This window comes from Phymastichus coffea, unplaced genomic scaffold, assembly GCF_024137745.1.
Source record: "Phymastichus coffea isolate CEN01 unplaced genomic scaffold, Cenicafe_Pcof_1.1 PCOF00007, whole genome shotgun sequence".
Classification (NCBI taxonomy): Eukaryota; Metazoa; Arthropoda; class Insecta; order Hymenoptera; family Eulophidae; genus Phymastichus; species Phymastichus coffea.
Genome location: NW_026706818.1, coordinates 8029793 through 8054313, shown reverse-complemented (window position 1 = coordinate 8054313; position 24521 = coordinate 8029793). Strand labels below are relative to the sequence as shown.

Here is a 24521-nt window from a genome sequence, read left to right as displayed (position 1 = left end):
GTTTATATCAATATTTTTCGACAACAAAAAATTTGAAAAATTCGTTCTAAAAAAGTGAATATAACTATATAGGTTCTATCTCTATGGGTTGCAACCTCTACGATGTAAAGGGAAAGAACAACCTTTTCGATTGGATTTTTCGCGTAAAAAATCATGAAATTACCATAAAAATTAAAAAATAAATTTTCATCTAGAAAATGATAAAATAATATTAATCAACTTCGGAGTTTTTCCGCTAAACTCTACTATTGCTATATGAATAGTTGCCAATTACCAATTTCGCTGATTTTTCATTTGCTATGACGCTTAAACATTGATGGTATTGATGCTTACGTATAGCGAAAACTCGTGTTTTTTGCATATTTAGTTTAGAATTACTCAAAAACCTGACGTTATGGATCAGTTCTAAGCCCGGATGAATTTCTACACCAAATATAATTTTGGAGATAATTTTTAGCTATTCTTTAACAAAATCAGGCAAGCCTGTGCAATCACTCTCGTTGTAAATCAAAGTAAAAATTTATATTATGTTATTACGATAGACAGATATCAAGGCAATATCGAATAAAAGCGTACGAAAATAATACATATGGAAGCAGAATGAATGGGCGTTGGAATAAGATATCAATAACAATGAAATAGGAAACAAATTTTGAATTTAATTTATATTCTAGTTTTAATTAAGGCGCTCATTATTTATTTACATATTTATTTGATTCATGTTGGTTGCATTTGTCACATTTATTATGCTTAAAGAACTTGCGTAAGAAGGATTCATTGAACTAGATTTACTAGAACCTCGATTTTTCGATGATAATGATTTGCTAGAACACTCAACTCTAACGGGTCTTGTAACTGCCCATATATTTATAATAAATTTTATCTCTTTGATGAAAGCGTCAAATAGAGTAACCTGCAACAGATAGAAAATATTAAATAGCATAGGAGAATACAGTATATTAATATTATTAAAATGTTGTAACTTCCGAACTTTTCTACGTATGGTGTGTTGAGTTATTTGAAAATTTATGAAATCAGCTTCAAAATGAGTTTGTACGATAAAGTTACTTTAAATTGAAGGCTGAGTTCAGTTATTGGATTTAAATGAAATTATTTTTTTTTAAAACTAGATGACGGAGAAAACCGCTTTATTTATGATTGCTCTTCCGTCCTCTGTCTCTCGTTGTATACACATGCTAACGTTGGATCATACGTATGTGTGCATGCATTGGTGTATCATTTATGCTCCGTCCGTTCGATTTGAGGCACTAATTGTCGTAGCCGGAAAAAAGGAGCAACGCAGATTCAGCGATCTGTGAAGGTGAAGATGCATGCCGGAACAGAGATAAAGGTAGAGATGGAAGAAAGAGGAGAGAAAGAGAGTGGTTTACTACGGGACAAGTGAACATACATAAGAGTCGCGTTACATGCGTAACTGCAAGTAACCGTAAGGAATCAAGCATAACGTACGTATGAGTGCGTATGAGTTTGGGATTTTGTTTTGATTTTTTACTTGGTGAGCTGGACCTCACGTCGGAGTGTTATCCACTACCATCAATACCTTTAAAAGCTTGACAACAACAACAACAGCAATAGCAATATCAGGAGTAGCGACAACTCTGACGGCTGCGTGACCTGAAAAATCTTTCCTTTGATTCATACGCGGTACATATCGCACAGTACCTGGCATGATATACCCTCAGCGTGGACATCTTTGTTCCATATTTTAATTAGCGCAGTACATCCATTTTCATTAGAAAAGCATTGGTTCACAACCACGCATCGAAAACGTTGATGAGATTCCGGCCACAGCGTGATAGGATTTCAGATCCCTCCAAGAAATGAGTCCACATGCAAGTGCATATTTTTAAGAGTGTCTAGGTCCTTCGTGTGCTCCACGTGAATGCACTTAAATCCTTCCATTGAACAATGTATGTTTATTTTTCGCTTAAGATCCTAAAATCACTGTTCAAGGAACAAACAAATTATATCCCACACAAGCGTTAATCAGTAGCTATTAGTTATCAATAATTTTACGCGCTTTATCTTTATTTTTTTGCGAATCAATAAGGTTAAAATAAAGCGAATTTCCGTTAGATCTTGTAATGATGCGCATTACCAGCGTTTTCTGGAAACAAATGTAGCTACTGCACTGAGGAAATCCACTGGCCTGCTACCGCTCGAGAAAAATTCTTATATATATATAAGCAAGGCATCCTTATCATGTTCTTTTGGAGAAAGTAATAACAGTTATATTTTCTCAAATCCATAATCAATTATTCAAACGGTAAAAATATACATAATACAGGTTTATCATATCACTTGTTCCGAAAAGATTTATTGTTACGACATATGTCAATGTACCTACATGTATACTACGTTTTAAAAATCTTTATTATAAGAATAGCGAAATAAAACTCAATCACCGACCCATAGCCACATACGTACACGGTGACCCAACACATTTTAATCGCTGCAGCAGGATTACTCGGAACCTAAGCCAGATAAGGCAAAATGGTTCTAATAAAAGTTGTAGAGGGCAAAGGGGGCAACACAATAAGGTTAACGCTTTTGACCTTGAACTTGACCTTCAAGGTTATTTCAAGGTCAAAGTGTTTTTTTTACATGGGAACCCGTATTTTTGACATCGGATTCGGAAAGAGCGGGAAATTTTACGTCCAAAATTGTATTTATAAATTTTTTTCATGAACTTGAGTAGGGAATTTCAAAGTCAAATGCTACAAAATCCTATGATTGATATTTGCAAGACTTTTCTCATGAATAGCAACCCCAATATTACAACGAGCTTGAAAATGTTGACCTTGAAAAGGTTTTTCTTACTTTTAGCGTTACCCAGAAACAACGACGTGGACGTAGTACGGTTTGTTTCCTTTCAGGTGCTTGTTTCACGTGAGTCCCCCAAATTTATTATTTTCTTAATTTATGCACAGGGATGATCGGACAAGGGTAAGATTAATTTTAATAACCCAAAAACTCAAATAATCCAATAACCCAATAAACCAACACCAATAACCCCAATAACCAAATAACCAAGTAATTTTTTTTATTAATACGAAACCCAATTTTTATTATGGATTCGGAAAGAGCGGGAAATTCTACGTTCAAGTAAGGTATTATGTGTGGGGTGCGGTCAACCCCCCTCCTATCCCACCGGCGCAAGGGCGAGGTAAATAATAATAATAATGATAATTATAGAAATAATAATAGTAATATATATTTCTTGCCAGGCTGGTCCAGTGAGTGGTTACAACACACTGGTCAAATGCTAGATTCCAACGTCCACGACTGTGCCCGGTGGAAACGTTGTCCGTCGCGTTAATGCTCTGAGCAGCAACGCTATAACGGACATGGCCAAGAGGAAGATATGGCTCACAAATGACGCAAAAGATAATGGTATTCTGCCGATGTGCCCAACCATTAATCACTTACACACACCTACACTCACACATTACACAAACACTTACACACACACGCCTCTTGGCAAACCGGGATGAATGAATGCTCGGCAACCCTATAAATAGGGCTTACCAAAAGAGCGAATGTCGGGGACCCCTTTAAACGGAGCCGCCCGAAAGTGAATGAAGGGGATACCTGTAATCGGGCTCTCCCCGTGAACGAAGCCCGGTTTTGCCACTATGGGCACTCACAATCACGCAGACTCTACAGGGGGGAACATTGAATACACAGGGAAGAGGAGGGGGGACCTCAGGGGCCGTGCGTTGTCCTAGTGCGGTTCGTGGAGTCGAGGGACCTTCAGTACAACGGAACAAAACCAAAAATATAAATAGGCACAAAAAAAAACATTGATATACCTCAAGGGGTAACTCCTTCTCAGGAGGAATCCACCCCAGGTTCCGATAGGGTGAAAGCCCCGGTGGCCACGGACAGCGGCACGGATTTTGAGGACCGTACTTTGTGCTCGGGAATGAGGAGAACGACACGAAAAAACGATACGAACCTATTGAACTTACCGAGACGACAGAGGATGGACAGTGTGTCAAGCGGCGGCAGTGGGGTGAGCTACGTCTCTGCCGCTGACAGCCAAGAACCGACGACAGGACGAATACCCACAATAACAAACGACACACATGACGTAACGAAACTGCTGTGGCTCATACAAGAGACGGCGACGAAAAACGCCAAGGCAGCAAACATACAAAAGAACATGAATATGACAGTGAAGACGGGAATTAAGATAATTCTCGAGAAGATGGACATCGCGCTGCACAAGCGATCGGATACAGTTTCGGGAAGACGATCCCAAGACAACAACAATACAGACATGACAGGGGCGAATAACGAAGAAACGCCACGGACGAAACAAAAACGTTCCTCAGTCGGAACCACGCCGAAGCCCTCACAAAAGAGGTCACCGACGACGGAACCGACCAAGGGCTGGCAGACGGTAACACGAAAATGATCAGACAAGACAGGAAGACGAAGAACGGCTTATGTCTTCTGAAGCTACAGAAGACGCAGACAAGCCGGACGGACGTGAAATGTTTGAACGACAGATCCAAGATACGATCGGGGAACCGGGCAGTGTCAGGGCCCTGACCTCCAAGATCCAATTGGAGATCATGGATCTGGACTGCATTGCGACTTCGAAAGACGTGATGGATGCGCTCAGACGAGAGACGGGTCGAGCACGGTATTCCGAGTCCATATTTTCGGTCCAAACTGCGCTGAGCAGTATATGGCAGTCTGCGAATTAGAATCGCGGGAAGCCGATGTATTGCTTCGGCGTGGTCGGATCGGAATTGGCTGGGTGCATTACCGCGTTCGGAAACGACTGACGGTGACAAAATGTTACAGATACCTGGGCTTCGGCCATGTGAAAGCTGAATACACAGGTAAGGACAGGACGAAATGCTGCCGCAAGTGTGGCATATCCGGACACTACGCGACGAAATGCCAAAACAAGCCGGTCTGCCCACTGTGCTCCGAGACCGGGCACAGGGACGTCGCCCACCTCGCCGGAGGCGGCAGGTGTACTGTGTTTTGGGCCGCGCTGGAGGAGTGCAGGGGACGGGCCAGAGGACGGACAGAATAATTCAGGGAAACCTAAATCGAAGTAGAACTGTAGACATGCTCCTACCTTAGATAGCCGACGAATATGACGCGGACATCCTGATTCTGAGTGAACCATACAGGAGAAGGACGATCCAGACACACATTACAAACGAGACAAAGACCACTGCTATCTTGGTATGAGGTGGCACCCTATCTAGAGTCTCCAATCGCGGTGTCGGGGACGATTACGTCTGGGTCACAGTTGGCGCTGTCACTTATTTCAGCGTCTACCTGACATCCAACTGCACCGCGATGGAGTTCGAAAGAAGGGCGGCACTCTTAGAAGACGGGGTCAGGGACCTGCCCGGGGATGTCATCGTTGCGGGGGTTTTTAACGCGAGGACGACCGAGTGGGGGATGAACAAAACGAATCGACGCGGACGACCACTGCTGGAAAAGGCCGCAAGGCTCGATCTAGTAGTGGTAAATACGGGACATACGCCGACGTATAGACGGCCAGATGTCGGAGACGCTATCCCCGACGTCACGATGACATCGGACAGAATCCTGCCACGGCTGAGGGGATGGCGGGTGATTGAAGACTACACAGCGATCACCAGTACATCGTCTTTGAAGTGGTGGCACGGACGGGAACGAGACGAACGAGAACCCATTAACCCCCGCGGTGGAATCTACGTAAACTCGACGGACGAAAATTTTCGGAAGCGCTAATGGCGGCTCCAGGGGAGAGAATTCCCCGCGAACTAATGGGCCGGTAAAGAGCGAAAAGACTGACAGACGAGATGGACAAATTAATAAAAAGTTTATGGAGGAACACAATGCCGAAACGTCGACAGATACAACAAAGACAACCACAATATTGGTGGACGAACGAGATTGCCGAGCTACGCAGGATATGCCTGACAAATCAGCGAGGAGTGATAAGGGCAGGGGACGGACCTGAAAGGGAAAATCTTCAAGTCATATACAAAACAGCACGGAAGACGCTGACGAAAGCAATACGGGACAGCAAGACGCGATGCTGGAGCAAACTCTGCGATGAGGTGAACGAGAATCCTTGGGGAAACGGCTACAAGATCGTGACCGGGAAACTAGAGATCCGAGTCTCACCAGAACTTAAAGATACCGAAACAGCAGGACAGATTATTGACGGATTGTTTTCGACGCACCCGATTTTGACAAACGTGATGGATGACGTGGACGCACAAATGCTCCCCGCCTTTTCCGCTGAGGAGCTCATCAGATCAACGAATACGATGAAGACGGGTAAGGCACCGGGACCGGACGGAGTACCATCCGAGATCCTCCGGCTTGTGGCTCGTCTGCGACTGGAGATACTCCTCGACCTGTATAATACGTGCTTGATGATAGGAACGTTCAGCGACCGGTGAAAGGTGGCAAGGCTCGTTCTTATACCAAAAGATAGGAGCGATCCTGGCACGCCATCGGCTTACCGACCGTTGAGTTTACTTGACACGACTGGTAAACTCTTTGAACAACTACTGAGACCGAGACTGATGGATGAGATACAGACCGAAAGGGGGTTTATCAGATTTATAGTTCGGTTTCAGGAGGGGTCGATCGACGATTGGAGCGATCCAAAAGGTGGTCAACTCTTTCTTGGAACTAGACATACTCTGCCACGCAGCGCGACCTATAGTTTCGTTGGCGACTATCGACATTAGGAATGCTTTTAATTTGGCTAGGTGGAAGAATATCTTGAAGGCGCTGAAAAACAACTTCGGGATCCAGCCATACCTGCTTCGGGTTGTAAAGGATTACCTAAAAAACAGACGGATAACATACGAGACGATCGAAGGACAAGTAACGAGACAGGTCACCGCCGGGGTGGCACAGGGGTCGATACTGGGACCTAACTTGTGGTATGGCTTATACGATAGCTTGCTTCGGCTTGGGATGCCGCTCAGAGTGACCCTCGTCGCCTACGCTGATGACGTGGCGGCGGTGATTATGAAAAGGTCCCCCAATCTGGCGCAGTTAGCGTTGAACCAGAGCAAGAATGAGTCGGACGATAGATGACAGACCATGGACTACAACTCGCAACGGAAAAAATGGAACTGATGTTTCTCACGAGAAGTCAAGTACCTTGGGGTAACCCGCGATATATACAAAGATGACCTTCTGGCCTCATATACAGAAAACAACCCGAAAAGCGGCAGAGAGGATAGCATCCTTGAGTCGGCTGATGGCAAATACGACGGAACCGAAATTGGGAAAACGACGACTATTAGTGGCGACAGCTCACTTGATCCTTCTATACGGCGCGGAAATATGGGCAGACTCTCTGAAGACAAAGAAATACTGTAAGTCGATGATGATGGTACAGAGACAGAGCGCACTGCGAATCGCTTGTTCCTACCGAACGGTCTCTGCGCAGACTGTTTCGGTGATGACTGGCGTAATACCCGTGGATTTTTTGGCTTTTGAACGCAAAAGGATCAGCGGGGCAGTACGAGAGCAGCGCGAACATAGGATGAAAAACGCAGTAATCGCTGAGAGGGACAGGACAATTGACATTTGGCAAGGCCGATGGACAGAGAAACGAGGTGGTAACTGGACGAGACGATTGATACGGGACTTGAGGCTGTTGCTCGGAAGGAAATTTGGTCATGTAAATTTCTACGTCACCTAGCTCTTGACGGGCCACGGGTACTTCCGACGGTATCTTTACAATATGAACAGACTACGAACACCCGACTGTGGACACGAACGAGACGACGCGGAACACACGTTTTTCGCGTGTGATCGCTGGACAAGACTCAGACAGGAACTGGAAGAAACGGTCGGCAGTATCATCCCCGATAACATCGTGGCTCTGATGGTGCGTGAATCCGAATGGTGGCGCTTAGTAGCTACCTATACGGAAACTATACTGATACGTAAGAACGCGGACGACTGCCTGACAGATGACTGAGCAGAGGAAGTGACGCGATACGGTGGAACGACACGAACAGACGAACACAGACAGAATCTCCAGTCAGAAGTAATATCAACATAGTCCCTGGCTAGGGAAGGACACCAAGGAGATGGCGGTTTAGTGGGTAAGCCTATTTTTTTTTCGGGGACTCCCACACAACCCCTTAGTCAGAAAGACTAAGGGGAATCCGCAAAGAGGATTCCGCAACTCCTTGTAAAAAAAAAATAATAATAATAATAATAATAATAATAATAATTTACGACCAGTCTGAAGTAATGTGATATACAGTTCCGGGCTGATTGCGGTGCGAACAAGTAGAGATATGTTTGGTGGGTATTGGTGGCCTAAGCTACTGAGCCGCACACTTGGCGGGCTTCCGTCAGTTGTCCGTAAATGGTTTCAGACTCTCCTCAAAAAAAAAAACAACAATAATAATAATAATAATAATGATAATAAGAACCCAATACACAAGATAAATAAAAGTTCGATTATTAAGGTCGTTTATGATTTATGGGGTAACACCTATGTAAACATTTCAAAAAATCAATTTTTTTTAAGCTAAAATGGTAGAGAAAGGTCTTAAAAACAACGTCCTCAAGTAGTTTTACGAAAATAAATTTTTTCTCCGAGTTATGGGCATTAGACGCCAGGTATCCCACAGCACGGTAGAGTTCACGCGGCGAGCCCTTCGCTCTGAAAGACTTACCGACCTCTGATGTACCTTAGCGGCTTTGAAATCATCGAGAAGAGTATCACAGCAAGGGCATGTCGACTTGGAAAGACAAATTTATGGTGCTAGTATCGCAGACTAAATATAAAAACTGTTAAAAGTTAATTATTTCAATGTTATATACGATTTTTTCCATTGTCAAATTTGACTCGCGTTTTTCTCGAAATCACTTTTTTTGACACGGCTCCCTCAATTATTCTGTCAATTTTCATTCGATCGATTTGAAACTTTGACAGAGTCTTTACAACGTTTTTTTCTTGGGAAATACGTAGGATTTTGTTGATTATTTGAAAACTGTTTGTTTTATGACGATTTTCACCCTTTTATTATACGAAAAATAAAAAAAATTTCGAACTTCTGCCAATTTATTAAAATTTGATATTTTAAAAAACCCCTACGTATTTCTCTTACTTTTAGTTCATGTATTAAGAAAAAACTTTGTATTTGTGTTTCAAATGAACCGCTGCGACGAAAAAGTGGGAGCCGTGGAGACCTCTTTCAAAATACCATTGACGCTTATGACTCTGTACAGGCGCCATTTTATTTTTAAATACTCTGTAAAAATTAATTTTTGTACCTAGAAACATGTACAATAAAGCAATTGAATTAGATTTTGCATATCATATAAAGTTTCTTTGAAATAAAATTTCAAACATGACCTTAAAAAACAGGGCTCTACATAGGTGTTACCCTTTAATCATTACGTGTGTTAGTGCCACATTTAGTAACATAAACCAATCTAACCAATGTATGCAAAGTGAAAGTGTTTAGTCTATCTAGTTAAGGTGAGAATGCTGAGCCGATCAAGACAAGACGTTGGCTACCTAGCAAATGAAGGCAAGGTATTAATTACCCAGCCAATTAAGGCAAGGTGTGAATGTCTAGCCAATGAAGACAAGACGATGGCTACAGATAGAGTTATGGTCAAGGTTGTAACATAAACATTTATCTCATAAAATGTTTAAAAATACTGCCGTTCAAGTTTACGAGTATGCAGTGTTGAATTCTACGTTCGAAGTTTTCAACTGTGGACAACAAAACGTAACGCAGAATAGCTCTACAAGCTTATATGATGCGTTGCATCATATCTTGCCATCATGGTTGCTGTGCATAAACAACACTTTTCAAATAGCCCCATAAAAAGAAATCTGGACTTGTTAGATCTTGTGATCTTGGATACCACTCAGTAATGTCACTACCAATGCCTATCCATCGTCTTCGGTATCGTTGGTTTAAGAAGTGACGAACTATTAATGAACGATGACACGGTGCACCGTCCCGTTGAAGCCATAATCGTCGTCTTGTTTCCAAGTCCACATCTTCCAATAACTCTGGTAATTCATTCTGCAGGAAATTAAGATATGCTGCGCCGTTGACATTCCCATCGAAAAAATGAGGTCCTATCAAATAACTATTTATTATACCGCACCAAACTACGAGGCTCCATCTATGCTGATTATCAACATGACGTACCCAATGAGGGTTCTGGATAGACCAATAATGACTATTATGGCGATTGAGTTGCCCATTACTATGAAATGTAGCTTCGTTCGAAAATATTAGGTATCTGAAAAATTCAGAATCTTCACGAATCCTTGCTTGTGACCAATTACAGAATTCGAGTCTGCGGCGGAGATCATCTGGCATCAAAGCTTGAGTCAAAGTTATGTGATACGGATGAAATGTATGAAGCCGCAAAATTCTACCGGCTGTTGTTCTTAGGATTCCAGTACGTCTGTCAATTTCACGCAAGGAGATACGATGATCCAAATCAACCATTGCCAAAACAACATTGCATTTACGGTGCAATGTAAATGCTTCACTTGTATAAATATTGTTATGTTTATTACGTTGATATAACACCTTGTAATTTCTTTTACTTTATTCATACACGCTTGGTAAATCTACGGTGATTTTTGACAAAAATAACGTAGACGTCGATGGTTTCAAGTATCCAAAAACATAAGGTTTAATGGAGTTACTGGTTGCAAAGCAACCTGATCAAAGTTGAATCACTTCCAATGATCTTAAGAGCTACAAAGAAATCTTGGAGATATCTAATATTCATAGGAAGAAAAGGAATCCAAACGAGGCTATAGGAGCGCACAATAGTAACAAATTCAATAACATAATTTGTCCGTTATTCGGTTTGACTAAAAAGAAATACAAAAGAAGGCGAGAGGCTGTTACAGATTGGTACGTCTTTGCCTATCTACGAGGTTGCGCAAAACAATCTTCTATGGATTATATATACTTGGATGACCCGAATGAGCTCGTTGATCGTCTTCGATTGTTAGTTACTGAGCAATCAGTTGGTAACATTAATCACATCAACGAAATTCATTCGATAATCGAAGAATCTCGCAAGGGTGGATATATATATATATATATATTTTAATATTGTTTTCTTTTAAGATTTATATTGAGGGAAAGGGATAAAGTTCCTTAGATTGGATAAATCCGTCTAAGTTGATTATATCCCTCCTTATCTCAAAATCTTTAGCACACTTTCTCCAATATTTACATATATTGTAAATTTATTTGGAGAGAAGATAAATCTTCTAGTGGCTAAAATTGGTATGGATTTACAGGTAATGTCTTTTTTGTTACTTCGTGTGCTGACATAAATCACAACAATTTATTGTTACAGCTACTTTTTTACGAAGTTTGTAAAACTTTTCCTGTAACATCTTTGTAATTTTTCTTTTTCCAATATAATCATAGGTTTCATGTATTTCTTTGATTAATTCTGGAATTATTATTTCTGGTAATAATAATTTGTTGTTAATTTTACCTTTTTTATATACTAAATTGTTATTAACTATATATCTATGATCAAAATTTTCTTTATTTCTTAGATTTTGTATATAGTCATATTTTTGTTGTAATAAATCCAAATTCTTGAAATTTTTCATTAAATCTCGAGAAGGATTTTTCATCAACATAGCTATTTGAATTTCATCGGTGTAGTCGTTGCTGTAGTCCGTTATATGTCTTAAGAGAAAATCAGCGGCTTTATTCTTATTACCTGGTAAATATTCGTACGTAATGTTGTAGTCTTGAAGAAACAAGCACCACCTCACTAATCTTACATTCGTAAATTTACAAGTAGTTAAGAATTTCAACGCTTCATGATCTGTACGTATAATTATTTTTTCCGCACCTCTTAGATACGTTTCTAATTTTAAACTGACCAAGCTATAGCTAAAAGTTCTTTTTCAGTTGTAAAATAATTTAATTCTGCTCCTTTTAGAGTTCTAGATATAAATGTTATAACTTCTTCATCACCTTAGTTATTTATTTGTGACAAAGCAGCGGCTATAGTATGATAACTAGCATCAGTAGTTAATATGTAAGGCTTATTGGGATCAGGAAATTTTAAAGTAATAGTATCAATAAATATTAAATAATAAATATTAAAAACATTATTAAAAGCTGTTTCATGCTCAGGTAACCATTGATAGCCTTTGCTTTGTTGCAATAAATTTATTAAAAGTCTACATATTTCAGCATAATTTTTTGCAAATTTTGTATAAAAATTAACAAATCCAAGAAAGCTTTGTAAGCTTTTCAAATTTTTTGGAGCTTTATAATTTTGAATTATTTCTAATTTACTTTTTTAAGCTTTTATACCGTATGGAGTAATAATATGTCCTAAAAATTCAATTTCTTCTTGAACTAATTTAGACTTTAAAAATTTTAATGTATAATTATCTCTACGACAACATGTAAATTATGTTCGTAAATGATGTATATGTTTATTGAATGTTTTAGAAATGCGTAGTACACCATCAAAAAACGGTATAATAAATTGTTTTAAATCGCCAATTGACAAATTTAAAGCTCTTACTAATGCTGCTGTACTAGTACATGTACCGAAAGATACTACATTAAATTCCTAGGTGGGCAAATCTACGGAATTCTTAACTTTAGATATCAAGAAAATTTGGAAAAAAATTTAATCGCACACTCTTGTTATTTTGCACATATGTTTATCTACCATCGAGGAGTAATATTCCACGTTTGTGCAACATTTTTACCGAGGGCCGTCAAGGTCAGAAGGTTAAATATAAGTAATTCGAACAAAAATTAAATTTTATTAAATTAAATCATTCTTTATAATCTCTGATTGATAAATAACGTAAATAAACTCAGTGACAATAATAAATAACGCAAATAAGCACAACTATACATAACAATAACAATAATTATACATAACAAGAATCGCAAACAAAATTATTTAAAAAATATAATATGTCGCGTAAAGAAAAAATTAATTTGCTTGTAATTTGAACTGCAAGTATTCAATTTATACTACTTTTCTGCACATCCAATTTTTGTTTTCTTTGGGAATGTATAACTTTGACTTTATCGTCGTTTTATTAATATATATCCATTTTATTTGATAGCAACGGTATAATAACAGGGGTTCTTGCGGCCCTCGTATTTTATGATCATAATTAATGGATTAATGGAATTACAGGCAACAGAAATCATATTAAAATATTTTAAAAGATGTGCTATACGATATTATGGAATTTTTTATGGTTGCACGAATTTTCTTATCTACTTAAAACTCATCTTGTCACGCGTATATCATGCGCACAGATTCGTGTCACGGCTACATCTCTTCGTTTTAGTATCAGGAATAAGTAATACGTTCAAATAGTTGGTTATATTGAGGGCCGCGATCACAAGAGAACAAAATACTGATAAAACATCGATTTCACATAAAGTTATTTCACGTCATTGGCATGGTGTAGGATTGTTATGGGGATTCGCACATCGACATGACTCATGCCACGATTTCCCATTATGGTCAGTTATCTATCTAAAGTTTAATCAATATGATCCTTGAAGGGCCGCGAGTAGGGCATGCGAAAGATTGAAAAAAATTTAGGTTATTTCATTGAAAAATTTCCAGTTTTCAAGGTTTTAACGGCCTATTTTTTTAAATAAAAAAGACTTGGGCACTCAATTTTTTGTATAAATGTTATTAATAGGATGCTCTATCGAAATGGCATATAAGTATCTGCTTACAATTTCACATAGCTACAATAATTGCAGTGTTATAGCTATTTCACAAAAGTTAAAAGTTCCGTGGATTTGCCCAGGTATTACCTTCGATAATAAATGCTGTATATTATTTACTTTCTTCTTCGAGAGAAATTTGACAAAAACTACTTGTCAAATCAAAACTAGAGATAAATTTTACTCCGAAACAATGTTGAAAAATATCATCCATATGTAGTGGGGCTTCATAATCTTTAACTAATTTTTTATTTAGTTATCGAGCATCTAAACAAAATCGTACTAATCCGTCTTTTTTAATGCTTATAACAATTTGATTAATATAATTACTAACTGATCGACGAATAACGCCATCCCTTAGCATCTCTTTGATTGCAATTCGAACATTTTCTCGATAATTTAACGGTATAGGATACTGTTTTGAAAAATATGGCTCTTTATCTTTTAAAATCAATTTATGAGTATATACTTTTAATAAACCTAATTTTTTACGAAATACATCTTTGAATTCGTACACAAGCGAAGCTCTCATTTTTTTGAGCATCGGTAAGGTTAGAATTTTCATCTACTTTCTCATTAATTTCCCCTCGAGTTAGATTCACCAGATCATCATTTGTTATGCCTGCGTCTATTTCATTACAAGTTAGATCAATGAGTGATGGTATGTTATCACCAAATTCCGAGACAGTATCATACTGAATAGTTAAGTTTTGACATGTACTTTTATCTATAAATGTATCGTGCAACGGTAGTCGATTTAATTAATCAAACCGTTCGCGATTCTGCTTCTCGCGCGTTAGTTCTAACAGCTAAGAGAGAGAGGGGGCGCGCGATCTTTTGAATAAGCAGGTACGCCTCAGCTGTTTACGTGAGTTTACCGCCGATTTGTATTTTGCACTTTGATTCGCAAAAATAATTAGATTTCTGAACAAATACGTGCGTGGGTGCAACAATAGTATTGCAGCAGCAAGCAGCGGTGCAGAAGCAGCATATAAAGGCGAATTGAGACAGTGCAGCTGATTAATCGAGGTGCAGCGGCAGTTGATAATTTTGCAACAACATGTTACGTCCTGAGACGTAAATATTTCTTCATTTTGATTTCATCAGCAATCGATTGAAAACGAAATAATGTATAAACGACGAACGGCATTTTTACGAAATACAAACTGAGCGAAATTAAAAGATAAGTAGTCCGAAAATTTGGGGCGCCCGATATTTTGATTTTTTGATTACTCAACACATTAATACGGGCTGAAGAGTCAATATAAAAACAGAGACTCGACTTTTCGGCAGCGGATTCGCGACGCGCGACTACTCAATAGCATTAAAATTTGTTAAAGTTCTTACGAGCTGATTCGCGAATCGCGACGGCCGAATAACGTACAATTTACCTATTGTTATTTTTTTGAGAAATCATTTCTGTCTTTAAATAAATAAATAATTACTTGAATCGAGTGTTAGTGCATCATTTCCGACCGACCTCACATATACTTCATCGAGATAGAACTAAGTAGCCAATTTAACTCGAAATAATAACCCAGGTAAGTTCCTGTCACTATAATAATTTCTAATATGCAAGAGTGGTCAGCCTCCGTACGCCATGGGCTGGTCTCTGCTAATTTTTCTGGGTTCTTTCTCGGTAAAGAAAGCCGGCACTGACTTTCACAGGCCGAAGTTCGCGCTGGTTGGGGAAGGTTGATACAAAGAAACGGACACTCTAATTCAGTAATATTACATATGGCGATCTCATTTATTGACGCCTTTTCACAAATATCGCTACAAGATTAACTTCGCCGCGGCGAGCGCGCTCGCTCAGCCTTTCCGCGACCAGAGTTCTCGGGATCACGCGAGCGAGATCGCGCAGCGCGCGCGATAAAATCGAAATATGCAAATGTCCGTAATCGAGCGAGAGCTGGCGCGAGAGAGACAAACAGGCTTTTGACCCACCGGATGCCGACGGTCCGTCGACAGAGAGGCGACGCCGGCGAAAGCGTAGGCCCGCTGGAAACGGCGTCCTGGCGACGACCGAGACTGCTGCAGGAGAGGCCGCAACACGGCCTTTGCCCCGGGGACGGCGAATGGTCGCTGCTTGTCCGGGCTCGGCTTGGAACTCCTGGCTGTCCCGGCAAGTAGTAGTCGCACTCCTGGCAGTAGTTCCTCTCTGGCCGAAAATGTCGTCTCGTCCAGTCTCTCCTTAGGCGGCCCTAATTACTCGAGAGCTCGCGCCTAACTGCCCTTCTTCTCTCTTAATTTCTAAGCCTCGCGCCGCCGCGCTCCCACTTCTCTCGCCGTCAAAAATCAGTCAAAATCGCTCTCTCTCTCTCGCTCTTCTCGCTCTCACTCGCACTCACGGTGACACCTCGCCGATCGTCGCGCTCCTCTCTCGACACAAGTATGTAGTCGCTATACAGCGTACACTTGGTCGCTGCGTTCACGCGAGGAGAGTGCCGCACACAAGGCCAGCGAGCATCGCTATAGCCCTGTCACAAATAAATAAATGATCATACTTATTCTAAAACTACACGTCACGGCTACGTAGTCGCGACATAACAAATGGTTCCGGTACTAAATGGGTGTTTGTTTTATATAAAATAACATTCTAGATGAAATCACATTTTAATGAGTAACAAAAACCTCTCTAGCCCTATTAAAGCAAAACGACTCACGCGGCTTCAGGTAAAAAATAAACCAGAGTTGGAAAGTGATATAGTGCAACCGAGCACATCCGTTATAGATCCTTTCAAACGATCAAGGAAATTGGTATACTCTCCTCCTAAAGGAATTAGTAGGGAAAATACGAAAAAAACATTAAATAATATAGTAACACCTAACGAAAACACGGTACAAGAAGTTCAAGTATTTAATACGTTGGACGTAAACAACTCTGTAGAAAATCCACTTAAACGATTAACACAAAATTTTGAACACTCAAACTCATTATTAGATTTGGACTTTACTCTTGATCAGAATTACGAATTTTCATTTAATAATAACGAATACACAGATATTGGTGGTATTTGTAACGAAGAGAGTATTTGCAAAGCATTAGTAAACATCAAAATAGATAAGATAAATGATTATATCAAAGTGATAAGGCAGCTATTTCCCTCCTTTGACAACATTCATAGTTTATATGGGAAATTTACGGAAATCATCCAAAAACCAAATGAACCCGTCTTAGCATATGCAAACTGTTTACAAGAAATAGTTTTGCAAATTAAAGAAATGAAAAAGTTAGAAGCAGACGTAACTGACGAAGATTTCAAAACGTACGAAACAGTATTAAATGCTGACGCGTCAAAAATTTTTAAACAAGGTTTACAACAAGACATTCGTTTAGAATTAGGAAATCACATTAATTTGGGTACTGCTTTACAAGACGCTATTGAAATTGAAACAAACTTAAAAAAACAAAGATCATTGAGGGGTGATATCGCTAGTCGTTTTGTTAGTAATGTAGACTCGGTTACTACTTCAGCAAATGTTACTCAAATATATAATTGTCAAATTTGTCAGAACTATAAGCATGAGGCCTTATTTTGTTACAAAGGAGCTTGTGTATATTGTATAAACAAAGATCACCTGTTAAAAATTGTAAAATTGTAAATAAAAAAATCGAATTGATATGTAAATTCTGTAATGCTCAAGGGCATTCTATAGACGGTTGTAAATTTAACAGAGTCAAAGGAAATCATTGTCAATATTGTCAGGTGATGGGTCATACGGTTACACAATGCCCATTTATTATAGAATTTGAAGTATGTTGGAAATGTAAGGAAAGCGGACACGCCCCGCACAACTGTTCAAAATCTTTCAAATCAGCGAACTTTTGCGCTGCTTGCGACAGCAGCGACCATACGATACGCAATTGCCCGAATGTGACATGCAGGCGTTGCAATGAAATCGGTCACTCAGTAAAATATTGCCCAAACGCAGACGAAACAAAAGAATGTAGATTTGCAATGTGTACAATCTGTAAAGAAAAAGATCATGAAGCCAATAATTGTGAATTGGCAAGAATCCTGGTAAGCTATAGTAAGATCAATAGAAGTAACGATAATAAAATCAGTTCAAATACAAATTCTAGTGACGATAAACGCAGAAATGGAAATTTTAATCACGATAACGGACCTTCACGATTCAATAATTTTGGGAAAAGAAATAATAACACTAAGTGTGATTATTGCCACATGAACAATATCATATAATGATAACGTGACATAATCATATAATTGACAATTGTTTGAAATTGAGAGCTTTAGAAAGAAACGCAAAAACTACTAGTATTTGTACTTATTGCAAGGAATCAGGTCATAAAGTCGAATCATGTCCAATTATAAAATCACTAGAAAATAACCAAGAAAAATTTTGTACAATTTGTAAACGTATCGATCATACAGAGTCGACTTGTTTTAGATGTAATAATCAGGGAAACGAATAGATTCTTCCGAACATGAGTGCACGGAGGAAATAAATAAAGTCACTCGCTGCAGAATTAGGAGACGAAAAAACGACAACACGAAACATGGACATTAATGACCAAAATGAAACTCACGTATTAAATTTAATAGGACAATATGAGTCGCAAACCAAAACGGAAAAAAATAATACAGTATGCCTCCAAAATGATAAACAAAAGAAACTTTATAATAAATATAATGACAATATAGAACTTACAAATATTATTGAAACTAAAATGCCAATGTATTTCCTAAAATTAAAAAATTTGTTACAATACATACAGGTACCGAACCCGTTTTCGGGTGTTAATTTTAATTTACTTATAGATAGCGGAGTTCAAATCAATATCATAAAAAGCGATTGTATACCATCAAACGCTATTTTGGACTCAGAAAAAATTTCATTATCCGGTATTACTGATAAAACAATTCAAACATTAGGTCTGATAAAAATAACAATTAATGGGTTGTTAATTGATTTTCATATTGTACTAAGAGAATTTTCAATCCCTTATGACGGCATTCTTGGCATACCTGTTCTGAAAGAAAATAAGTTAAGATTAGATGAAGGTTATTTGGAAATAAATAGTAAGAAAATAAAACTTGTATCAATACCGTTGACTCAAATGAACTCAATCGTTTTTACCGAAAACAAAAAGAAAGAGGAATCAAGGATAACAAAAGAAGAAAAGGGATTTTTAAGTCAAATTTTACATGGCATTAATAAAGAAAATAAAACAAAAAATGAAAAAGAAAAACACTACGAAGAATCGAAAATCTTTCAGGAAAATAAAAAATTTCATCCACTAGAAAGAGAAAATATACTAGAAGACCCCGAATCTGTTACATTTCCTTGCATAACAACAACGGATAAAATAAATAACGAAACAATGACTTTAAAGGATTTAACAGTAGAACGCGAGATCGAAAGTTGTAAAAACTCATTACTAATACCTTTTTCTTCCAAGGGAATAACGAACTTGGAAGCTGAATTAGAGAAAGACCCTTCCAAAATAGAACACATGATTACCGATATAAATGTAGCAATGAGTACTGATCAAATGACTAACACAAAGGATGATTATGCAGACAATTATGATTATAAACAATTTATATCGGTTATAAAAAAAAATATAGGAATAGAATTCCCTTCGGAAAATACTGTTTCAGAAGAAATCCAAACATATCAATATTTATTATATGTAGCACTCTCCATTTATTAAGTAAAATTAATTCCAATTTTGAGAGCCAAACCGTTGTAAAAATAAATCAAACACTCATATTAGGTTACACACGTATATTTCGTTGGCAGATATCCAACCTCATCAGATCTTTATTAACAATAAATGAAAAAATGGTTAAAAAAACAAATATATATAAAAAAATTTTTTAAAAATCAAACTAACAAACATTTACCTCAATTTATCAATCACAATCCAATTAACAAAAATTAAAGTATCAAAATCATCTTCTAACTTTCTCTCACACAAATATTCAAATTTCAACTCCGACAACAACTATGAAATAATGCAAACCGACCGGTGTCTGTTACCTTTTATATCAAAACAAATCACAAATATATACACACTTAAATGTATCCCCTCTCATATGTCGAGAAGAACCGATACAGTCAGCATCACTGCACATCAAAACAACATTCAAAAACATTCAATCAAGTCAATCAGATAAAATATCAAACAAACTCTTATATTGCTAACTTAGCAACTTACTATCTTCTTGTCTGTTTATAGTGTTGTCAGATAAATTAATGTATATCATTTCCGAAATCAGTCTCTTATAATAATTCGACTCTCTATCGAAAATTATTGTGTTATCCCAATCAAATGCATGCGAAGGATAATTTTTCAAATGCATCGGAATAGGAAGAGATTTTTCTATAGGTGTTCTACTACGTTCATCTATGCGTTTTTTTTAAACTTCTCTTAGTTTGACCAATATACACAGAAGGGCAACTGTCACAACAAAATTTATATACTATATTTGTCTCATTCCATTTATCCGTTGCATCTTTGCCCAGTTTTATTATACTATCCAGCTTATGATTAATTAGTGGTATACAGTGAATATTAAATTTTTTTAAACTAGAGTTACATAAGTGAAAAAATTTTTTATGAAAAGGTAACGGTAAAAATATTGATTTAATGTTCGTATTTTTTCTATTCTCATGAGTAGTATCACTATTACGGAAAATATGTTTACGAATACGATCAGATACACATGCATCAGCAAATTTGTCAGGATAATCATTATCTCTTAAAATGCCCTTAACAATTTCAATATTTCTATCATGAAAAGTTGAATCAGACAATAATAAAGCTCTGTCAATTAAATTGTATACGATATTTCTTTTTTGCTGAGTTGTGTGGTTCGAATAAAAGTTTAAAATTCTGCCTGAACAAGTCGGTTTTTGGTACCAATTAGTAACAATTTTATTATTTTTAATTATTAACAAAATGTCTAAAAAAGCTATACTATTATTAAATTGGAATTCATGTGTGAAATTTAAATGACTATTATAATTATTAAAAATATCTAACACCAATTGTAATTCTTCCTTTTTTATACATAAAATTGTATCATCTACGTATCTAAAATAAAACAGAGGAGAACAGTTATATTTTTCACGCAAAACCCTCAAACAATCAGTTTCTAAATCATCCATTACTAAATCAGCAAACAACGGCGATATCGGAGAACCCATAGGAGTACCAAAAATCTGCTTATAAATTAAACCATCAAACTGGAAAAAAGTATTATCAAACAAAAATTTTACCGTATCGAATATTTCAACAAACGGTATTTTAGAAACAGAGTGAATTTTATTAAATCGTCTATCAAGACTCTCAATGACCAAATTACACGGAATGTTTGTAAATAAAGAGCTGACATCTAAATACATCTCAATTTATACAATTTTGGGGGACTTAATCGCCAATACATGCTTTGTTTTTATTGACGATATAATCATCTTTGGAGAAACAGTGGATGAGATCAATAAACGTTTTTCTGAAATAGCTCAAAAACTAAGAGAAGCTAACCTAAAACTTGAACCTCAAAAATGCGATTGGCTCAAAACAGAAGTATCCTTTTTGGGACATATTATCAGTGGACATGGGATTAAACCAGATAAAAAAAAGTACAAGCTGTTGAAACTTTTCCAACACCGACAATTACGAAAAACGTTAGAGAGTTCTTAGGGCTATGCAACTATTATAGACGTTTTATTCCAAATTTTGCAGAAGTAACAAAACCATGAATTATACTCTTACATAAAAGCACAAAATTTTTCTGGAACAATGAACAACAGGAAGCTTAAAATAAATTAAAAAAACTACTATGCGAAGCACCTATCCTACAATATCCACAATTTAACAAACCTTACATCGTTAGAACAGACGCATCGAATCATAGTTTGGGCGCGGTCCTTTCCCAGGGAGAATTAGAGTACGATAGACCCATCGCAAACGCTTCAAGGGTTTTGAACAAAACAGAACAGAATTATATGACTTATGAAAGAGAGGCTCTTGCAATAATTTTCGCTATTAAAACATTTAGAACATATTTATTCGGAAATAAATTTACGGTAGTAACGGACCACAAACTTCTACTTTCATTAAAATCGGCTGATAATAATAGTAGAGTACAAAAATGGCGACAAAAACTAGTTGATTACGATTTTGACATAATTTATCGCCCAGGCAAAGAAAACGGTACAACTGACTGTTTATCGTGGATTGCGGTAGAACCAAAAATTTGTGTTATGACACGAGCACAAAGAAAAAGAACCTTAGAAGAGGTAGTACAGACAAAATCATTAAATATTGACAAAAAGGAACAAATTACAAATCACGCATGCATTCAGGAAAAGAGCAAACGGAAACATACATACAAACCCAACAATATAGATAAAAAATGTATCAAAAATAGTAGCATTAATAATGATTATAATAGAGGTCATGTCATTTATAGCAAAAGTTCTATACAACTTCGTAATGATAACATTATCCATTTAATCTCTGAAAAACAGGAAGGGCTAGACAAAAATACGAGTAACATACTTGCAGAGAAAAATTTGAAAATAAACAAAAATTTATCCAGTAATAATTTGGAAACATTAAACTACGGTAAACGAAAAATATTTATCTTGTGCCTGAACACTGCCGCAGCGACAGATACAGTAAAACAAAATTTAGCCGAATTGTTCAAAAATTTGAAGACTTCTATTACAAAATAAGATCTCTATGCTGAGTATTTCAAAAAAGATTGACATAAGAAACATACAATGGTCAGAAATAGAAGAAATCATAAATGATACTTTCATAGGAACTAACATCAAGACTATTGTTTGTATGAATCATGTTGAATATATATGTGAGTTAGACCAGAGAAATAAAATTTTTGAAATATATCATTCTTCGAGATTAGGAGGTCATTCGGTAGTGAATCGAACTTACAATAGAATTAAAGATAAATACTGTTGGGAAAACCTAAAGAACGACATACAAAAAAGAATTTCCATGTGTATAGAATGCCAAAAAAACAAATTAAAACGTAAATTTAAACGACAACCAATGATTATAACAGATACACCTTTCAAAACTTTTGATAAAGTTGCCATGGATATAATGGGGCCATTTGATATTACAAAAAGTAATAATCGGTACATACTTTCAATTCAAGACCAACTTTCAAAATTTATCACATTAGTAGCATTAAAAGACCAAACAGCGGAAGCTGTAAGCGAAGCTTTTATAGAAAGGTTTATTTGTACTTTCGGAACTCCAAAAATAGTACTAACGGACAGAGCACAAAACTTCAGAAGCAAAATGTTAAAACAAATTGCCAAAAGATTTCATTTTGAAAAAATTGAAACAATGTCATTTTCACCTCAATCTAATGGATCTGTCGAAAGAGCTAACCATCCGCTTTGCGAATACATCAATCAATTTACATAAAAAAATGTGATTGGGACGAACTCCTAGAGTTGGCCCAATTCAACTACAACACCAGCGTACACACTAGTCACAATTTCACACCACATGAATTAGTTTTTGCTTTTCCAGTTAAACTACCATCTAGTGTACCATTAAAAAAATCCGAACAATTACCAACTTTTAATGGATACCTAGAGAATTTAATAAAAAACATGAATATAATATCACACATGGCTAGAGAAAATCTAATAACCTCAAAACAAAAATCAAAAAATTATTATGACCGATTTATAAATCCAGTAAATTTTAAAATTGGAGATAAAGTATGGTTCATCAAAGAACCAAGACCGGGGAAATTAGAGAAAAATAAATGTTTAGGACCTTTTGGAGTCATAAAAATAACTGAATAAGGCAGTGTTGTAATCGATTACAATGGAAAACCAAAAACAATTCATGCCAATAAATTAAGCGTAGTAATTTTATTCTATTTCCAGGAAACACAATGGCGCAAAAATCAATGACTATCTTAATCATAATCACCTCCTTTTCAACAATCAAAGGACTTATTGGCTTCAATTGCGGCTCAACGAACCCTACCATTACAACATATTCACTCTTGGATGCAGGGGAATGCAACTTTCAAGAAATTCAAGTAAATAGCACACAAACCACTATCGAATTATTACAAAAAACGGAATTCAAATCAATGAAAATCATACAATATAAAATAGAAATAAGGCGAACAATTTTTCATTGCGGTATGTTTAGTCATTTAGGCCCAACCGAAAATGCAATCCATTTACGAAATATCACACGACAATTGTAAAGCTATACATGATACGGGTATTTTTAAATATGATAACGCACACACAATAGCCGAACTAAGAATTAACTCGACAAGAAGTGTAGATTTAGATCTAGCAGGAAACGTTAAGGGAAAAACTTGTTCAGGGGCAGCCTACGCCGACCGATTTGGTACGTGGAGCGATGTTCTCGTACAGGGACTTATAAAAATAACCTTGTTAGAAAGCTATGCAGCAGTCGAATTAAACAATGATAGATTAAGATTAAATTCGGGTACAGAATGTAAGTTTTCGGACCAACATTGTATCGATATGGAAGGGGGTTACACCTTTTGGTCATTACTACCGCACGAGGACTGTTTCGAGAATCAATACGATATATTGTATAGAGGAACGGTCACTAAAATAAGCTCTCCCGATCATGAAACGATTTTTAGCATAACTACGAACGAAGTATCCTTTGCATTGTCAACTAGAGGGAACATGAGTTTTTGCAACAGAATCTTAATAACAACTGAACATCCAAAACTTTTTATATATGAACGAACC

General features: G+C 37.1%; 1 protein-coding gene across 1 annotated transcript in view; it reads right to left on the bottom strand.

The window, feature by feature from the left end:
* Window positions 1–859: 859 nt before the first annotated feature.
* Window positions 860–24521, bottom strand: part of LOC131669478 (LIM/homeobox protein Awh) — a 546200-nt gene continuing 522538 nt past the window's right edge. Inside the window, exon 4 of the mRNA XM_058944389.1 lies at window positions 860–913. Coding sequence (XP_058800372.1) covers window positions 900–913 — 14 coding nt within the window. The 3' untranslated portion in view covers window positions 860–899. The remainder of the gene's footprint in view (window positions 914–24521) is intronic.